Below are 19,173 nucleotides of genomic sequence, written 5' to 3'. Positions count from 1 at the left end.
GGACTTCAACTCCCAGAATTCTCCAGCCAGCATAGTGGTGAAAATCAAGACTCTTCCCACGATGCTTAATTTGTAGGCATAACGTTTTCTTCTGAAACTCTTCTTGGATTTATCCATGGTTGGCCTACTGGGAGTCGAAAAGCTCAATAAATCGCGTGCTGGCGGGTGTCACACATTCCCTGTTGTGACGCATATTTTGAGTGACAGGGAGCCGCAGCAGAGGGGTGAAAGAGCCACATGCGGCTCCAGAGCCACAGGTTGCTGACCCCTGAGCTATATTCTAATTCAGAAGTGTTCAAACTTGGCAACTTTTAAGACTTGTGGACTTCCAACTCTCAGAATTCCCCAGCCAGGGTGGGAATTCTGGAAGTTGAAGTCCACATTTCCAAAAGATGCCAAGGTTGGACATCCCTGCTCATTAGTGAGTGCCATCTTGCCAGTTTGGGCCACCCCCATAAGGATACCACTGTTCACAGACATCTAAAGAGGTCCATCATAGTTGCTTAATGCAAAACCACTGCTGAATGTAAGAGAGATGTGGATCTGATTAGTATCGTGGATGTGGGTGTGTGCTTACTATGTTCATATGTGTGGACAGATAGTTTGCAATTAAATTTCCTTCTGGAAGGCAAATTGGAATGTTATTAGTTACAAATTGCCAAGTAGAAGAATGCCTCCGTTTTTACTTCTCTTCAGTTCCCCATGTTATACAGAATTTTAGGCTTCGTTATTAGCGTTTTAATAAAGGTGACATCAGCATTTTAGCATGGCATCCATGCCGCCTTTTGAAGTTTTCCTGAGCCAAAATGGATTCCTTTGATGTGCAAAAACTAGCCCTCTCAGGAGCAATCAAACAACAGGGCTTATTCAGAAGTCCCTGATTAAAGTTGCAAGTATTGAGAAACAAATCCAGGTGCGAAAGTAGAAGATGCAACATATCTTAAGGGCGTCTTGTGTTTTGTCAAATCTAATAAAAAAATCTCTTTATTATTTGATTTGTTGCTTTTTCATTCATCATATATATTGAGTGTAAGGTTTCATTCTGAATAAAATGCATTGTGCTTTGCCTGAAGTTCTTGGGGGGGTGTGTGTGAAAAAAAAGACACTTTGCATGGTTCTTTCCAGCTCTAGGCCAACTTGGGTGCCTGAGTTTTATAAGCAAGACTCAAATTTCAAAGTGTGATGAAATTCAGAGGGAGGGGAGTCTAAGTATCTATACAAGATATAAATAATGGCAATTGGGTCTGGAAATACAGGAACAAGCCAATTTTGCTTTAAACAACTAGAAGTGAGAGGATGGCCAGTTTATTTTTCTATACCTTAAAGCCAGATACTTCTCTACCTATCGCCCTCCAAAGGAGGGGTCTCAAACACAAAGCCTGCGATGTGGTCGGATCCGGTCCAGGGGGCCGTCCTAGAAAATGTAAAGGGGCGGCCCATGTCACTTCAGCCCGGTCTACCCAATGAAAAGTATTCATCAGCTGCAATTTGTGAGGAATGCTGGAAGCTGCAACAATTAGAAGGCCAACAGCTACAACTGGGAAGAGCCTGTAGTACAGTGGACTAAAGCACTGTTATTAACATTTACTGCCTGCAATTACTGCAAGTTAAAAAGTCGCTAGGCTCAAGGTTGACTTAGCCTTCCATCCTTTCAAAGGTAGGTGAAATCAGGACCCAGATTGTGGGGGCAATAAGCTGACTTTGTATAAATATACAAAAGGATGAAGGCTATTGCTTAACGCATTGTAAGCCGCCCTGAGTCTCCGGAGAAGGGCGGCATATAAATTTATTTATTTATTTATTTATTTATTTATTTATTTATTTATTTATTTATTAAATTTATATACCGCCCTATTCCTAAGGGACTCAGGGCGGTGAACAGCGAACGATAAAAATACATGTAATACAAACGTTAATAATAAAAAACCAATTAAAATATACTAAACATTCTGGTCCTAGATAATTCAAGACATCCTAGTTTAAAATAAAATCAAAAAGCAATATAAAGGGAAAGTTAGGCCAGGCCGGCCTGCTGAAACAGGAATGTTTTGAGGGCACGGCGGAAAGTGCGCAGATCCGGAATCTTCTGTATCTCTGGGGGGAGCTCGTTCCAGATGGTGGGTGCCCTCACAGAAAAGGCTCTCCCCCTGGGGGCCGCCAGTCGACATTGTTTGGCTGACGGCACCCTGAGAAGCCCCTCTCTATGGGAGCGTACTGGGCGGTGAGAGGCTATTGGTGGCAGAAGGCGGTCTCGTAAGTACCCCGGTCCTAAGCCATGGAGCGCTCTAAAGGTGGTAACTAAGACCTTGAAGCGCACCCGGAAGACCACAGGGAGCCAGTGCAGCTCGCGCAGGAGGGAAGCCACATGGGAGCGCCATGCTGCTCCCATAACTACCCGCGCGGCCGCATTCTGGACCAGCTGGAGCCTCCGGGTGCTCTTCAAGGGGAGCCCCATGTAGAGAGCATTACAGTAGTCCAGGCGTGAAGTGACGAGGGCATGAGTGACCGTTTTTAACGAGTCCCGATCCAGAAAGGGACGCAACTGGCGAATCAGGCGAACCTGATAAAAAGACCTCCCGGCCACAGCCGTCAAGTGCTCTTCTAAAGACAGCCGTGAGTCCAAGAGGACGCCTAAGTTGCGAACCCTCTCCGTGGGGGGCAATGACTCATCCCCAATAGTCAGTGATGGCACCAATTGACTATATCGGGACATCGGAAACCACAGCCACTCGGTCTTGGATGGGTTGAGCCTGAGTCTGTTCCTCCCCATCCAGATCCGTACAGCCTCCAGGCACTGGGACATCACTTTAAGGGCATCATTGGGGTGGTCCGGGGTGGAGATGTATAGCTGAGTATCATCAGCATACTGATGATACTTCACCCCAAGACCACGGATGATCTCACCCAGCGGCTTCACATAAATGTTGAACAGAAGGGGTGAGAGAACCGACCCCTGTGGCACCCCACATACAAGGGGCCTCGGGGTCGACCTCTGCCCCCGTCAACACAGACTGCGACCGATCAGATAGAAAGGAGGAGAACCACCGCAACACGGTGCCTTCCACCCCTAACTCTTCCAACCGGTGCAGCATGATACCATGGTCGATGGTATCAAAAGCTGCTGAGAGGTCTAATAGGACCAGGATGGAGGAGCAACCCCTGTCCCGGGCCCTCCAGAGATCATCTACCAATGCGATCAATGCCGTTTCCGTGCTGTATCCAGGCCTGAAGCCCGACTGGAACGGATCTAGATAATCCGATTCATCCAAGTACTGAGGAAGCTGTCGCGCTACCACACTCTCAACAACCTTCGCAATGAAGCGAAGGTTGGAGACTGGACAGTAATTAGCCAACACTGCTGGGTCCAGAGAAGGCTTCTTGAGGAGAGGCCTCACCACCGCCTCCTTCAAGGCAGCAGGGAAGACACCCTCTCTCAAGGAAGCATTTATAATCCCCTGGAGCCAGCCTCGTGTAACCTCCCGAGAGGCCAGCACCAGCCAGAAGGGACACGGGTCCAATAAACATGTGGCCGCGCTTAGTCTGCCCAGTATCTTGTCCACGTTTTCCAGAGTCACAGAATCAAACTCTTCCCAGATAATATTCTCAAGACTTGCCTCCATCCTCCCTCCCGAATCTACCCAGTCAGAGTCCCAATTTTTCCGAATCTGAGCGATTTTGTCATACAGATATTGTACAAAGTCCTCGGCTCTACCCTCCAAGGGGTCCTTCCGCGCTTCCTGGTGGAGCAGGGAGCGGGTCACCCTAAACAGGGCGGCCGGGCGATTATCTGATGACGCAATAAGAGCGGAAAAATAGTTACACTTTGCCGCTTTTATTGCCACCAGGTAGGTCTTAATATGAGACCTTACCAGTGTTCGGTCAGATTCAGAACGGCTGGCCCTCCAACTGCTCTCCAGGCATCTTTTCCAGCGTTTCATCTCCCTCAGCTCCTCGGTGAACCAGGGAGCCAGGTGAGATCGACGCCGGGTCAGAGGCCGCAAAGGCACGACCCGGTCCAAAGCTCCAGCGGCCGCCCTATCCCAGACAGCCACTAGGTCTTCAGTCGAGCCGTGTGCCAGAGCCTCAGGAAATGGCCCAAGCTCCGTCTGGAACCTATCCGGGTCCATCAGGCGCCTGGGGCGGAACCACCTCATTGGTTCCGCCTCCCTGCGGCGGGGTGTGGCGGGTCGAAGGTCAAAGCGAAGGACGGAGTGATCTGACCATGACAAGGGCTCGATCGCTATATCCCCTATCTCGAGACCACTCAGCCACTGACCAGAGACAAAAACCAGGTCCAGCGTGTTTCCCCCCGTGTGAGTAGGGCCATGAACTAACTGGGTCAGGTCCATGGCCGTCATGGAAGCCATGAACTCCTGAGCCACCTCAGACGCCTCACCGACGGATGGCAGGTTGAAGTCCCCCATGACCATAAGTCTAGGGGTATCAATCGCCACCGATTAAAGGAAATTAAAAATTTAAATTAAAGGAAACAAAACAAAACAAAAAAAACCCTTAATTAAACATATGCCCAATTAGATTACAGGTTTAGATATTCTTTTCAAATGTAATGCTTGTAATAATAATGTAATAATTGTGGAAAGAATGACTCAACACGAGAGCATCAACTAAAACCAGAAAAAAAAAGCTTCATGCTTCAGAAATTTTTAAACATACAAATTTGACTAAATGTGAATGTATTAAAATTTATTGGGTTGCAACCTTATTTTGACATGAGTTTGTCACTCAAATAGACACTGCACATTTAGAATTCTAATATTGCGAAATCACCCTCCTCTGTCAACTTGATTTAATAATACATTATTTCAACATCTTTATAAAAATTTGGACTTCACCATTTCATCACCGAGTAATGTGTGTTAGCATTTTGGTCCTTTGGATATTGTGATCAGAAACGCTTATGTTCATTTAATATAAAACCATCTCCTACCTGCTATTAAATACCCAGCAATGAGTGATCATTGGAAAAGTACAGTAACTGACCCATTCACAACAATATATGATCGAATTACTCTGAACTCAGACATCACAGTGCATACTGAACAATTTATTATTAATACATTGTTTTTACATAAGGTTATTCAAAAAAAAAAAAAAATACAAAATAGCAGAAATTAATGGGCAACACACATGTGGATTAAGGCAACAGGCCAAAATGATACTTGCAATAGCTCAAAGCTTCCATGACTCTGGAAAAAAATTAGTGGAGCTGGGTCCATTTCTCCCAAGGGGAAGAAAATTGGCATTATGGGCATGGAGAAACATGGCTGAGCAATAGGTAGATATATTTGCAGCCCACGACATTTATTCTCGCTAAACGGTGGCATAATCATAAACAAAAGTAGGCTGCTTCACCAGAAATCAAAAGGTTTTCTGTTTTCTATGCTTAAGCATTTGTCAATGGCCCAAAGAGTTAATTGGTCTCTTTTACAATTCAGTGTTGCGCTGACAGAATCTGTCTCATCTTAACTGATGGCTGAATACAAAGATGTACCAGAATGCTTAGAACACAGGTAGTCCTTGACTTACGATCACAATTGAGCCCACAATTTCTGTTAAGTGAGAAATTTGTTAAGCGAGTTTTACCCCATTTTACGACTTTTCTTGCCACAGTTGTTAAGTGAATCACTATAGTTGTTAATATTAGCAACACAGTTGTTAAGAGAATCTGGCTTCCCCCATTGACTTTGCTTGCCAAAAGGTCGCAAAAGGAGACCACATGACTCCAGGACATTGCAACTGTCATAAAGATGAACCAGTTGTTAAGCACCCAAATGTAAATCATGTAAGGATGGGAATGATGCAATGGTCATAAGTCACTTTTTTCAGTGCTGTTGTAACTTTGAATGGTCACTAAATGAACTGTTGTAAGTCAAAGGCTAGTTGTACATTTTTCTTTGCCCTGGTAACCTGCCCAAATAATCCTGGTTTGTAAAAGGGCAATTTCAACAAGACCAACCCCCAGCCTAGCTAAATTTCTGGCAAAAAAAAAAGATTACAGCATAAACACACGACACTGATGACCAATAATCTAAACAAAATAGAAGTCAAGATTTTTCTTGAAAAAATATGCTCCTGATATCAAGATTGTTACTGGTTTGGTTCAATTTTGAGGCATTTACAAGTAACTTTTAGAGCGTGACCACAATGTTGTTAACTGTTATATCTGCAGAATTACACTGCTACTGAGATGCTTGGTATTAATTACTTCCCCGCTAGTAGAAACCTCAAAAGTAAACAGTATCGGAAAAGTAAAAAAAGAGATGTCTCAGGGTTAATAGGCATACTCAGCATGAAAAGGCAATTTTTTTTTTTGCCATATTACATCTGCTACTGCAATCATTAGAATAAAAAAAAAAAAACACTAAGTAAAAGCTGGAATTTCCAAAATTTTACCCGCTTTGAGGTACAGAAAACTTCAGGAGTGTATCTGCTTACCCCCAATTTCACTGTTGATGACTTTTGAAGTGACTTTCAGAGCTTACAGTATATCTTGAGCTAACCTATCCTAAAATATCTAAAGTATAATCCACACAGTGGAGTTTTAATCATCTAACAGTACCATTCCTTTTCCCAAACATCATATGGTCCATGGTTATTTGGTCCTGGTTTAAGGGAAAACGCCATGTAGTGCCAAGCACCACGAGGGATAGTATGAAGAACTTGGCATGTTTTCACTGAACGTTTTGATTCCACCGCCCCACCGCCCCCCTCCCGCCCCCATATACAACTTTGGGAACAACAACAAAAAATCATCTACAGCACCATCTTCTAAAAAGGCACTTTGAGGACTGTTTTGCTTTCAATAAACCGACCGCTTCAAGATGGCGGAACTATCCTGCAAGGAAACAGGTCTTCGGAGTGATCTATAGGCCAGAGGTAATTCAGACATAGTTCTCATATGGATATGAACTAGCAATACACCGGACAAACATTTCTTTTCTGTCAACTTTTTTTTAAACCGCCTATAGAAGTGGCTCTTCAATTTAGTTTAGTTTTCCAAAGCTCTCCAGCTCCATCTGTAAACCTCGATGGTCTGCTCCTCAGATTCCCACTGGTTACTGAGTTCTAACTTCAGTATTATCAGCAAAACCAAGACCTCAGCATATCTATGGAGAAGTGATAACAGAGGGGGCCCCATGTTATCCAGTTTGATTTTTTTGTCTGACGGTGGCATTTCATCTTTAGCAGGGGTGAAATCTATTTACCTTCCCTACCGGTTCGGAAGTGCACACACACCCTGCACGCATGACGTGCGCGCACGGACCTTCGGCGCATGGGCAGAGGGTAAAAAACAGGTTACTTCCTGGTTAAAACCAGGAAGTGATGACCGGGTGGGCGGAGCCTCGTGCTGCCATCGCTACCAGTTCTCCGAACCACCCGCCGCCATCGCTACTGGTTCAGCTGAACCGTGCCGAACTGGTAGCATTTCACCCCTGATCTTTAGGTATTATTCATAAATATGTATTAGTATATCTGCAAGTAGTTCACGAGCTAATTGTCCAACTTTGCAGAAACGTTTAAGAGTTAAGTACACATTGCATATCTAAAAAGTAACTTGTGCTAGTGCTTGACTTGGAATTTTTATGCAGACCAGCCATTATTTGCATCAATCCAGCAAACACGCACGTGCTAACTGCCTATGGATAGGAAGCAAAAGTTATGGCAGGATTAGGTCCTGCCCTGAACCCCCCTGCATATGAACAGCTAGCCCTATTATCAATGTCAATTTAAAGTGCCATATTTGGAAAACTGAAGATGATAAACAGAGCGCTTGGGGTTTGGACTGGGTTTACACGGATTAGAAAGACAGCTTTCCCATCAATGCACATACAAAATTAATTTCTAAAGCGACTTGTGGAAAACCAGACAACATAATCATAAAAAAAAACAAAAACAAAAAAAAACCAGAAGGTTACAAGGAGATTAAAAGCTTATCCAATGCCTCATCCCTAAACACAAAAAACACAAGTTATCCTCAACTTACAACCACAATTGGGACCAGAATTTAAATGGCTAAGCAAGGCAGTTGTTAAGCGAATCACTGAAGTTAAGTGAATCTTAAACAAATCCAACTTCCCCCGTTGACTTTGCTTGTCAGGAGCCAGCTGGGAAGATCACAAACAATGATCACGTGACTCTCCGACACCGCAATTGTCATAAAATGCATGCCTGTTGCCAAGTGCCTGAATTTTGATCATGGGAATGCTGAGATGATTGTAAGTGCGAGGACAGGTCATAAGTCACTTTTTTCAGTACTGCTTTTTTTCCCAGTGCCATTATAACTTTGAGCAGTTGCTAAATGAATGGCTGTAAGTCGAGGATTACCTGCATATTTATTACCTAGGCATTTATATTACTCCAGTCAAACCATCTCCGAGCAGCGTACATTTCCTTTGTGTAATATTTCATTTCAAAAACACAAAAGAGAGCAGTCTTCACTCCTCTTCTCAACCTGCTTCCACTAACTGGCACTATGTCCCTTTGGACAAATCAGCATTCCAGGATTCCCTTCGGAACCAGACTTCAATGCTCATTGGAATAGGGAATAGAGCTGTCTTTAACTCCAGAGGTAAGGCTATTCCTAAGGAGGCCTGCCCCTCCTCAATAAAGCTTATCCTCGGGACCCCTTTTAGGTTAACTAGTCCCAATCCAGAATTAGTTAGAACTAGTAAATCCTGGATCTTATTGGACAGACAAGATTCTATACTGAGTGAGCAGTCTAAAAACTATATGCCCAGTTCCTAACCCTAATCCTAAAGCTAACCAACATCCTAAATTGCATCTGGAAGCTGACTGCAGACCAGGGTAACACCTGCAATAGATGTTAACATAGGCAAACCAAACTGTGTCTAATTATTACTCTAATTGCTGCACGGTTAGATGGTCCTTAAGAGCAGCTCAGGTAGCTCCAATAGTTCTGAGAGAACTCTTGCTCCATATCCAATTGCAACTCACACACAAAATGAAGTTATGCAACATCTCTCTTTGGCCACTGCTTCTGTTTGTTGAGTAGAAGCCACGATTCCAAGGGGCCACCCAAACTAAGAACCTGCTATCCTATTTTGCTACCCATTACTTTCCAGAATCTGTTGGCTTCTGAATCCGCAGCCACTCAGTTTTGCTGGGATGATGTCTAAGCCCATTTCTTTCCATTCAGATCTTAATACCACCCAGGAACCAAGACAGAACCTCAACAGCACTGTGGGTAAATATATCTTAAGTATCCTCTGGATATCGATATTTCACCTAGTGTTGATAGATGATTCACCCACTGCTTCCTATAGATATTAAAGTGTATGGAAAAGAGAACTGAGCACTGTAGTTCCCCACAGCTTAGGGCCTGAATACTAAGCCTCCACTCCAAATCAACTGAACCAGCCAGAAGTTTATTACACAGTGCCCCCTACTCCTAACCTTCAAAGGAGATTGTGATGTTGCAGTCGCCTTTCCCAGTATCAGGTCATCAAGGACCATCAGTGCAGTCTCTGTTCTATCCCCTGCCCTCTGTCCCATTTCCTGAACACAAACAAAAGAAGGAACACTTTGTATAACACCAATAGTTATACAAATAGTGGGGTCAAATAATGGCTTTCCAAGGAGAGGTGGAAGTGAACGTATCCTTGGAAGAGGGGGGTAATGCCACTTCCTTTGGAAAGACAATGGTGCTCTTCTCCCAAGGATGAACTAGCCTTTACTCATACCTGCTACTTCCCTGGTAAGCCTTCACCAAATGAATCCAGTCCACAAGTGACATCACAGAAGAGCTAGTCCACTTCTTTGGGATCAACAGGGTTGAACTGGTTCCAGATAACCTCACAAGACGATCTCCAAGTCATCGTGACTGGACACGGCCAGCTGACATCAACCTTGAGAAAATGTGATTTTACCTTCCAGATGCTTTGCAAATTCATCATAGCAGCCTACTAATTGATCATCCAGCCCATCTTTCCCTTAAAAGACCCAGGAAATCTTAAATAAAATTGCTGAAAGGAAACCACAGATTTGATAAGCACAAAGTATAGCTACGCTATAGGTTTGAACCTAACCTGATAGCCACGTTGACTCAGAACTCTTCTTCATTGCTTTTCAGTATTGTTCCAGGCATCTCTTCTGCTGCTTCATCTCCCAGAGCTCCTCAACATTTCAGAGAAATCTACTAGATCAGCAGAGAAGCTGTTGGAGCACAATCCCACAATTGCTTAATGCATTGTAAGCCGCCCTGAGTCTCCGGAGAAGGGCGGCATATAAAAATAAATAAAAATTAAAAAATTAAAATCAAGGATCACTGCTATTGCCTTGTTCTAGAGGTTGACAGTGCAGTATCCCCACCAGGTCACACCACAATGAACTCCCAAGTTCCTGAGGAAGTCCTCAAACATCCTCTGGAAACCAAGCAGACCTATCAGATCCACAGGGGTGATCCACAGAATAGGGACATACAAAATAAAGACAAAGAATATCTTGAAACAGTTTCATTTGTAATTTTAATGCATTTTTTTGCAGGAAACTGTCTTGAGATGCAATCTAAAAGGCTTATAAAATAGACTTTAGGTGCATGAAATGCAAAAAAAAAAAAAAACACACATTTTGTTTCAAGCCTACAATAAACCAACACATTCGGCAAGTTTTGCCCAACCATTTCAGGTCAGCCACAGTCAACAGAACCAAATCCCAAAACACTTGGGTTACTCTGGGTTTGGGATGAAATGAAATCTAGACAGGGCAAGTAGAGCATAGCTGGTGCGCATCATTCCCTCTTGTCCTTGGTCCCTCAGCAGGTCCCAGCGCATGATCTCCCATCCCCATGCCACCCCCCGTGTGTGTCCCCCCCAAATCTTTCCATTGCGGGCTCTGTCTAGAATGGCCTAGTTTACTGGCCTGAACTGTCCCCCAATCTTTCAATGCCCTCCTCTTCGCCATTTTGTTAAATGAGCTGGGCTTTTCCTGTTCTTCCCTCTTACACACACTTCTGCCTGAATCAGCCCTGTTTCAGTCCACCCTTCATTCAATCTCTTAGGATGCCTACCCATCTTAAAACGCAACTCTGGGAGGCTCAAACAAAACAGTCCCATCTTGCTATGTGCAGAAACTAAAACACCTCAAATATGCATGCTTCAAGTTTGGACACAGACCATCCAAACCAGCTGATCCAGGCACCTCTAGCTGTTAGTAATATTATTCATCTATGTGTTTTGTTTTGTTTTTTAAATCACTCAACTTCATGCAGACACCTATTTATCTCAAATTCCATGCCCAAAAGATCCAACAGAATGGAGCTTTGGGATGGATGTCTTTTGGTAGTACATCACTCAGCAACTCATGCTTAGATAATATCATGCTTGGCTGATGTGATCCTTTCTGCTTCTGACCTTTTAGTCATCAGACGAAAGGAAGGATCCCTTCCCATGCAGCCAAACTGGAATAAATGGAGACTGTGCATGACAACTGACCTATGGCACAGAGAGAAAACCCCTGCCCCCTATAGCTTTCCCTTAGATACATTCTCTTGGTAGACCTTCCTTCTCAAGTATCTGGGTTGGGTTTGGGGAGAGGACAGGAGACAGAGGCACTTGCATATACAGGAAAGATCCACAGGGTTCTAGAGCCACCATTTTCGGCAAAAAAAGATGCATACTAAAAACAAAGCCAAAATGGATGTAGAAGACACTTACCCCTACGCTCCCAGTTGTACACAGGTTGAACAGGCAGCTCTAAGACTCTATAGGCTAAGATTTCCATGAAAGCACATTAAAATTCAAGAAAGCTTTTAAAACTAAGAACATGTACAAAAATAAGTCCATATACTCCTGTGAAAAATATACTGGAAACTGCCACCACAGATGAGGTACCATTTATTCCCCACCCACCCACCCAGCTCCATTGCAACATCAAAAAATATCTTAAGTCTTTTAAAAACAAAAGAATAATATCTGTCTGTTTCATAATCTTGGTTAAAACAGCACCCCTTGTTATATCATACCATTACAAAACAGAAAATCAGAATCTCACATCTTAAACACAAGCCTGAATTCCTGCTTTTCTCTGGCCTCATGCAGTCATTGTCCAAGTCCATTTAAATAAATATAGCAGCTATAGTATTGTAAGAAGTGTGGCACCCAATGCCAATACTTTGATATTGTACTAAGAATGTTTATCGGCACTTTACAAAGATAGTTTCACAACTCCAATGTTGCCAGGTTTGGTTCTTAAATTAGCAGATCCCCTCCACATGAAAACCATTTCACTGCGTTAGCACTCTGCATGAATTGAAAAGATGCTTTCCTGGCGGCCTTTGACTTGGCAGGAAGGAGGAAACTGACAGGCAAGGTTTGCAAATTAATCTGCTTAACAATTGGAACAGAATAAGAAATATATATCATACTGCATCAAGATGTAAACAACTTTTTTTTTAAAGGAAGCAAAACTCAAATGTCCAAAGTAACATTTTTAAAGTGCTTCTAAAAAGCTAACTTGGAAAATAGTTTAGGGCATGAATTCCCACTGAAGTGGCAATTTCTTAAAAAAAAAAAAGAGTAATGTGTTTATGAAAACATGCTATCGCTTTGCCATACGTTCACCCAGAACAATAAAACTGCGGGGTCCTTGGGGTGCTTTCTGAGCTTGGTCGTTTCCTTGCAGATGTTTCATAACCCAACTAGGGTAACATCGTCAGTGCTAGAGAGGGAGGGAACTAGATGTGACCTAGTTGAGTCATGAAACGTCTGCAAGGAAACAACCAAGCTCAGAAAGCACTAAGGACCCCATAGTTCAATCCTGAGCTCCAAGTATTCTCTTCTATTGGTATTATAAAACTTGCATTGAGCTCCAGTGAGGTTGGACAGCCTAGATTGATAAATGGGGCATGTTTTCTTTGGACAAAGACATGATAGACAAATGTGAAGAAATCTCCCAAAGCCTGAACTTCCCTGTGCTGCCTTCCCTGGAGTCATGCTGAGAACGCAAAGGTAAGCCCAGTACATAACACATCCTCAACTAAGACACTTTTCAGGCTTGGAGTTTACTTGTAACCCAAGCGAACAGCTTCCCTAATCAAAGCGATTTTAAGTGTATTCAAATTGTGTCCCTTCCCTGCGAATCGGAATAAACTCTGCTAGGCCAGATGTGTGGTAAATGCACTTTGAGACACCATCCTACAGAAATCCAAACCTATCCTTTAAAACATGGCAGAAGGTTAAAGGATCATGGTTGGGGGAGCAAAATGGGCTCAGATTAATCAACTCTCCGTACAAGAGATTGGCAAAAAGAGCGGGCTCTTTTAAACGCAACATGGAGGTAAGTAAACATACTTCAACCAGTCAAATGGTTTTCACGTGGAGATGGCTTGGTTTGTTTCAGCAGGGCTGGGTTATTCAACAATGCCCAAATGAACCATCTGCAAGCACGCGTCTCTGCATATATAATATAAAACCAGTGCAAATAAAGCAGACAAAACTGCAGTTCACGTGTTTACAAAGTGCAAAATGTTTCCCCAAACCCTGCCATTGAGTCAAAATGTTCACCTCTGACAATAAAATACTTTGCTTCGGATGTCAAGTGGAATGAAACAGAGAGAGGCCCACTTACCAGATTCACATTCAGTGATCTCATTTCTAAAATGTATCCCACCAAACAAAATAGCGCACTCAATTTCAAAACAAAAAGCCTACACAATCAAAAAATAGCTTCTTAAACACTCTCTCCCGCCCACCTGCATTTTAGGCTTGGCCTGATTTCATCGGGACAAGAGTTAGGCTTCTGTAAAAGGCTTTGCTGTAGATGAAAAATACTCATAAAATAAAGGTTCAGCAAACAGAAGTCCTGCATTACAAGGCAGCATTAAACGCTGGAGACAAAGAGCAGCATTAAGGAGTTTGCCTTTTTGATTAAAAAAAAAAAGAAAAATCCCCTACTTTAAGGCTTTCCTTTCAAAATTGAGGCTAATTTTGTTTGTTTAAAAGCCCAGATACATCCATTTTTCCATCATGAAAGGTGTAAAATGCTGCTGCAGCAAAAATGGACAGATTATTATTATTATTATTCCTTTAACGGCTTATTGCACTAAAAAGGTAGCAAAAACAGGTTGTCAGTCCTTTAAACAAAATAGTTATGTCTCTAAACATAAAAACCCAGGTTGCCCACTTAAATTAAAGCATTGTTATTTGTCTAATAAATATAAAAGGGGGGGAGTACACATATAGATATGCGCGGTCACATTAAAGTGAGAGGAAGCCATTCAACAAATCTGTCTCCTTTTTTTAAAAAAACAAAACAAAAATAACTCAACTCTCTACTTCATCACGACGTGCCACCTAGTGAAACGAAGGAACATAGGATGTCGCAAGAAGCTTGGAAGATACAGGTACAACACAGAAGAGGGAAAATTAGCTGGAACTTCTGGACAAGCAGAAAGCAACAACATCATTAGACTGGCCAGGCTGTATCAGTACTTCTGGGAGAAAAGTATATGGCAAATTTAGTTCCATGATGGAAAGCAAATGGAGTGGTGCGACTCCCAAGCTATGCAGACAGACATGAAAGGCAGCAGTTGGCTAAACTACACAGGGAAGTATTAAGTGCAAGTGCGCACACTCTTTCCCACAATAACGATGGGGCCGTTCACACAAAGTAACACTTGTTCTGCTTGCATTCAAGCACAGACAACCATGGAGGGGAAGCCGTATGCAACCCCCGCAAGGGTACAAAACAGACAAAAACACTTTTGCACACCCACCAACCCACTCCCACCTCAACATCACTTGCATTGCTCCTATAAGTTTTAATAACCTTTATGTTGTTGTTGTTGTTGTGGGTTTTTTTAATTTTTTTGCAGAAAGAGTTGTGCTGCTGAGCAACTTGAGGTAAAGGCATAAAAAGGATTTAGACTCCTCCTCCTCCCTCCCTCCCTTCCCCACAACCCCAAAAAAGAAACACAGAGACCCAAACGCACAAAGGAAAAGATGATGACAGCAGCACTTCCCATAGGAAGCTGCTCCGAAAGCAGTTGGCTGGTTTCATATTGCATAATAAGTGGCGTGTTCTTGGTGAAGTAAACAATCTTCCTTGCATCAGGACAAGGATAAGGCCTGCTCCCCGTCCCCACAAAAACAGAAATCAGCTTCAGCAAGGCAGAGCTGCTCCCTCCCCCATTCACCGATTGCTCTGGAAACATACACTGTATGTGACTTAATTCTGCAGTTCTTTCTTTCGTGAACAGGTTCCATCTCATTTTTTTTAATATATATATATCTATCTCTATTTTATATATAGCTAAGCAAAGTACATGGTGCGTAAGGTGTCTTGGTGAATCTGTACAGCCTTAGCGAGGGCTTGGGGATCTCTTCCGTTGCTCTGTCCAGAAACATGGCTTCCTTCGGCACTGTAGGAAGAGGGAAAAAGGGAAGAGAGGATGAACAAATTCTTGAGGAACTGCAAGGCACCAGTTCTGCTCTCTTTCTTTCTTGGGTTTCTCAATGAACAAGCTCTGAAGTCAAAGATCTCTAGTATTATGTCAAACAGAGTTTAGATCCAGTAGTCAGCAAAAGTAACGTTTTTATCCAATATCCCTTTTAACTTCCCCCAAGTTGTCAAAGGTGGCATTTTAATATTAGAATCATTGTTGTGTAGGTTAACAGATGCAAAATAAATCCCTAGAACCAGAGTTCTAAATAATTCCTTGGGTTATATCTAATGTTTATCGAAACCTGTATCTAAGGTGGTTCTTTGCAGATATGGTGGGAAAAACTTTCATATAATACTGTTGATATGAAGTGTAACATGGTGGTCTGAATGAGCAATGTGTTTTCCTTCCTCCTACAGTCACATACATACACAATGCATGTTTATGTATGTTGCAGATCTGTGCAAAGTGTCTCATGTTTGAAGGATCTGAAGCTTAAAGCCAATTGTTATGAATTTACATGAGGCTTACAATGTGCAAACTTTACAAAAGCGTTCTAATTTTGAAATGCCCCACTTTAAATATACCTGACTTCAAGGCTGGGGCAGCACTAAAATAGTTCAAGGGAGATGAGAACAGGCCTTTCAAAGGAATTAGATGGAACCTGAAAGAGTCTGCTTTGTTGTCCATCCCAGTCTCCTTTAATCTACACTTCTTGTCAGGAAAAAATGGTATAATAGATGAAAGACTATGAGGGATCCTACACATGCACACTGTGGAATGCCCCATGCTGGATGCGGAATTCTGGAAGTTGAAGTCCACCCATCTTAAAGTTGCCAAGGTTGTGAAACATTGATATATGGAAAACATAATCTCTATTTCAGTACTGATTTCCCGAAGCCCAAAGAACCCAGCTAAAAGAATGTGCAAAGAAGCTGAGCTACTTCTATCCCAAGAAATCGTTTTAAAAAGCCAATGTTGCTCAGAAAATTCTGGAAAACAGAACCAACCTTTGGCTTTTAGGTAGTCAGTAGCTGAGGGAGCAACACAAGCATTCATTCTCACCTGTCATGTTCTTTGTCCACAAGGTGGTATCTTGCTCTGAATGCTACCAGGTGAGCATAATAAGCTGGTGCAGGTATAGACACAGATCGTGTGCAGCGCACATAGGTGTGGCAGAGCTGGTAAGTTAGCAGCTGAAGTTCATCTGCAGTAAAACAATTGTCATCCCACAAGACATGATAGTGTGAGGGGCGGCTGGTACCCTAAGAGAAAGAAAACATGACAGTAGTTCCGGTAGTTCAACTCATTAAATTTTGACATCATATTTCTGTAACTTTCTCAATCTCAGCAACTTTAAGATGAGTGGACTTCAACTCACAAAATCCTCGAGCCAGCAGAGTTGACGTCCAGACATCTTAAAGTTGTCACGGTTGTGGCTGAGATACACTATTGTGTAACATTCCAAAAGTGCAATTGTTTTTTTAAATTTATTAGGACAGGCATGGCAATTATAAATGATTCCGAGCCATCTAGGAAAGGGCTCTCATGATATATTTTAGCTGCCCTGATACAGTCTGGATCTCTTCTCATAAATTGGACTTAAAAGAAGACTCAATAACTATCTAAAGGGAAAAGTTTCCCCTGCCCATTCATTTCTGACTCTAGGGCTGGTGTTCATCTCCACTTCTTAGTCAAAAAGAGCCAGTGTTGTCCACGTGTTATGTTGAAGTAATTATATCTTTTTTTCTTAAGGTTATTAGAGAATAGATTCCATTAGAGATCATCACCCTAGATAGGAGAAAGCTTATGCTTTATAGCAAATCAAGGTTTTAATGCTTATTCTAACCAATGAGTATGTATTTTCAGAAATAACTGAATGATAAATTAGTAATTTTGCTTTAGGTCAGTCTTTGCTGATTTAAGTTTTCTCAATCAAAAACTGGACAAGTACGATTTTATTCTCATCCACTCAGTGACGCCAAATTTGGATAGGCATGACTGGAAGCATTGGTCCAGGAACTGAATGCTTCATTTTTTACCTGTATTCCTGCATGGCTACAGAGGTAAAAATCAAATTCATAAGGATGTGTGATATCCGTATCTACTGTTGTTCCAGCAGGGATATTTCCACTTCTTCCAACCTAGAACATAAGTAAATTAAATATTAAATTAATAATGTGTGTGTTTTTTTTAAAAAAACCTGTATATTTCTCAATTCTGTGATTCTAATGTCTACATTGCTCATAATCTCTTTAGAAGGATTATACCTTCCATGTAGCAACGATCAATTTTTATACAAATTTTGTTTTAAAAAAATGATCACTTGATTAAACTTTAAGCTAACTCAAGGCTATTTATAAATTAATCATACAAACCAAAGAACTTCAGCTGCATCCAGTGTTACCTGAGCCATCCATTAGCCAATATTAGTTGGCAATTTGGGGCCTGCATTTCCAATACAGATTGTGGAAAGGTAACTTGAAGATGAGGGTCTAAAACCTTTTAACAGAGCCTAATCAGGAAGCCTCTGCCAGAAATCTTACTCCTGTTATTATTACAGAGTCTTGGATTCCCGACCCCCCCCCCCCCCCGGATATATGGTAACAGCAATTATCTACTTTATAGATCTGCTGCAAGAATGGCAGCCAGTATGAAATGCTGCAAAGACTCAACCACTCTGTATCTGTACTAAGAATGACCATTACAATTCTTGTTTGGAAAAAAAAACCTGCTTGGAAATGGGACAAGTCTTACCCTTTCTGTCCTATCAGCACAAAACAGCCTCGTATGATGCCTCTTCTGGACCACAATGTATGTTATGCCAGGCTGATAGTCTTTTTCCAAGCTGATACAAGCCTCTCTAATTGCCAGCAGCTCATAATACAACACCTACAGAGGAGGAATAAAAGGCTTGGCTCACTCGAACAGCGATAAACATGGGAACATAAATCAGATTTCTGTTCTGACAAACAAACACACAATATTTATCATTTTTCAGCCTCAACGAATTTCTATGGCATTATTATTCAAGCTTGGCAACTTTAAGATGGGTGGACTTCAACACTTATCTGAAAGTTGCCAAGCTTGAAAAACACTTAAGCTAGCAGAGAACAGTGTTATAACTGGAACTTTAAAAACTTTTCTGCATATTATCCTTTTTACATGTCTATAAAACCAAGAATTGTCATGATAAAGTTTATCAGTCTGCAGAAAAGAGTCTATTTGCTGCTTTTCAATTAACTGCATAGAAGCCTCTGCCAAAAACTCTGTTTTCAATGTAGTAACTTCCATTGTGTTCCTGACAGTGAAACGCATACATGGTCGCCACTTCATACATGTGAAGTACTGTATTTTTCTGCGTATAAAAATCACTTTACCCCACCCCTTAAAAGAGGGTGAAAATTTGGGTGCGTCTTATACACCAAATGTAGCCAAAAACGCAAGGCACGGAGGCGGTGATAATCTGTGTCAATCCCTGTAGCCTGGAACAGCTGATTGGGGGTATTCCACCCACCAATCAGCTGCTTATGCTGAATCAGCCACAATAATGTGCTGAAGCTGACCTGGATGTTTGCTATTTGCTGCAAGAACTCAGAGTTTGCAGCAGCAATCACATCCGGAAAGCACACTTTTTTTTTCTTATTTTCCTCCCCAAAAACTAAAGTGTGTCTTATACGCCAGAGCATCTTATACTCCAAAAAATTCAGTAAATTGGGTTAAAGGATGGGGACAGTTCTGAAGTCACCCAGCGA

At 42.2% G+C, this 19,173-nt stretch overlaps 1 protein-coding gene across 2 annotated transcripts in view; it reads right to left on the bottom strand.

Moving 5' to 3' along the window:
* Positions 1-6,952: 6,952 nt before the first annotated feature.
* LOC117663333 (protein argonaute-3) overlaps positions 6,953-19,173 on the bottom strand; it is a 59,300-nt gene continuing 47,079 nt past the window's right edge. The window contains exons 16-20 of one of the 2 annotated variants that reach the window (XM_087876086.1): positions 18,176-18,310; positions 17,461-17,562; positions 16,484-16,683; positions 15,302-15,397; positions 6,953-7,127 (exon numbers count right to left, since the gene is read on the bottom strand). In XM_087876086.1, coding sequence (XP_087732212.1) covers positions 7,010-7,127; positions 15,302-15,397; positions 16,484-16,683; positions 17,461-17,562; positions 18,176-18,310 — 651 coding nt within the window. In that variant the 3' untranslated portion in view covers positions 6,953-7,009. Of the gene's footprint in view, positions 7,128-15,276; positions 15,398-16,483; positions 16,684-17,460; positions 17,563-18,175; positions 18,311-19,173 lie in introns of those variants that run through there. The other variant, XM_034413419.2, reaches the window with a different exon arrangement.

Source organism: Pantherophis guttatus, chromosome 10, assembly GCF_059756535.1.
Source record: "Pantherophis guttatus breed Tessera chromosome 10, ASM5975653v1, whole genome shotgun sequence".
Classification (NCBI taxonomy): Eukaryota; Metazoa; Chordata; class Lepidosauria; order Squamata; family Colubridae; genus Pantherophis; species Pantherophis guttatus.
This window is presented reverse-complemented; position numbering and strand designations above follow the sequence as displayed.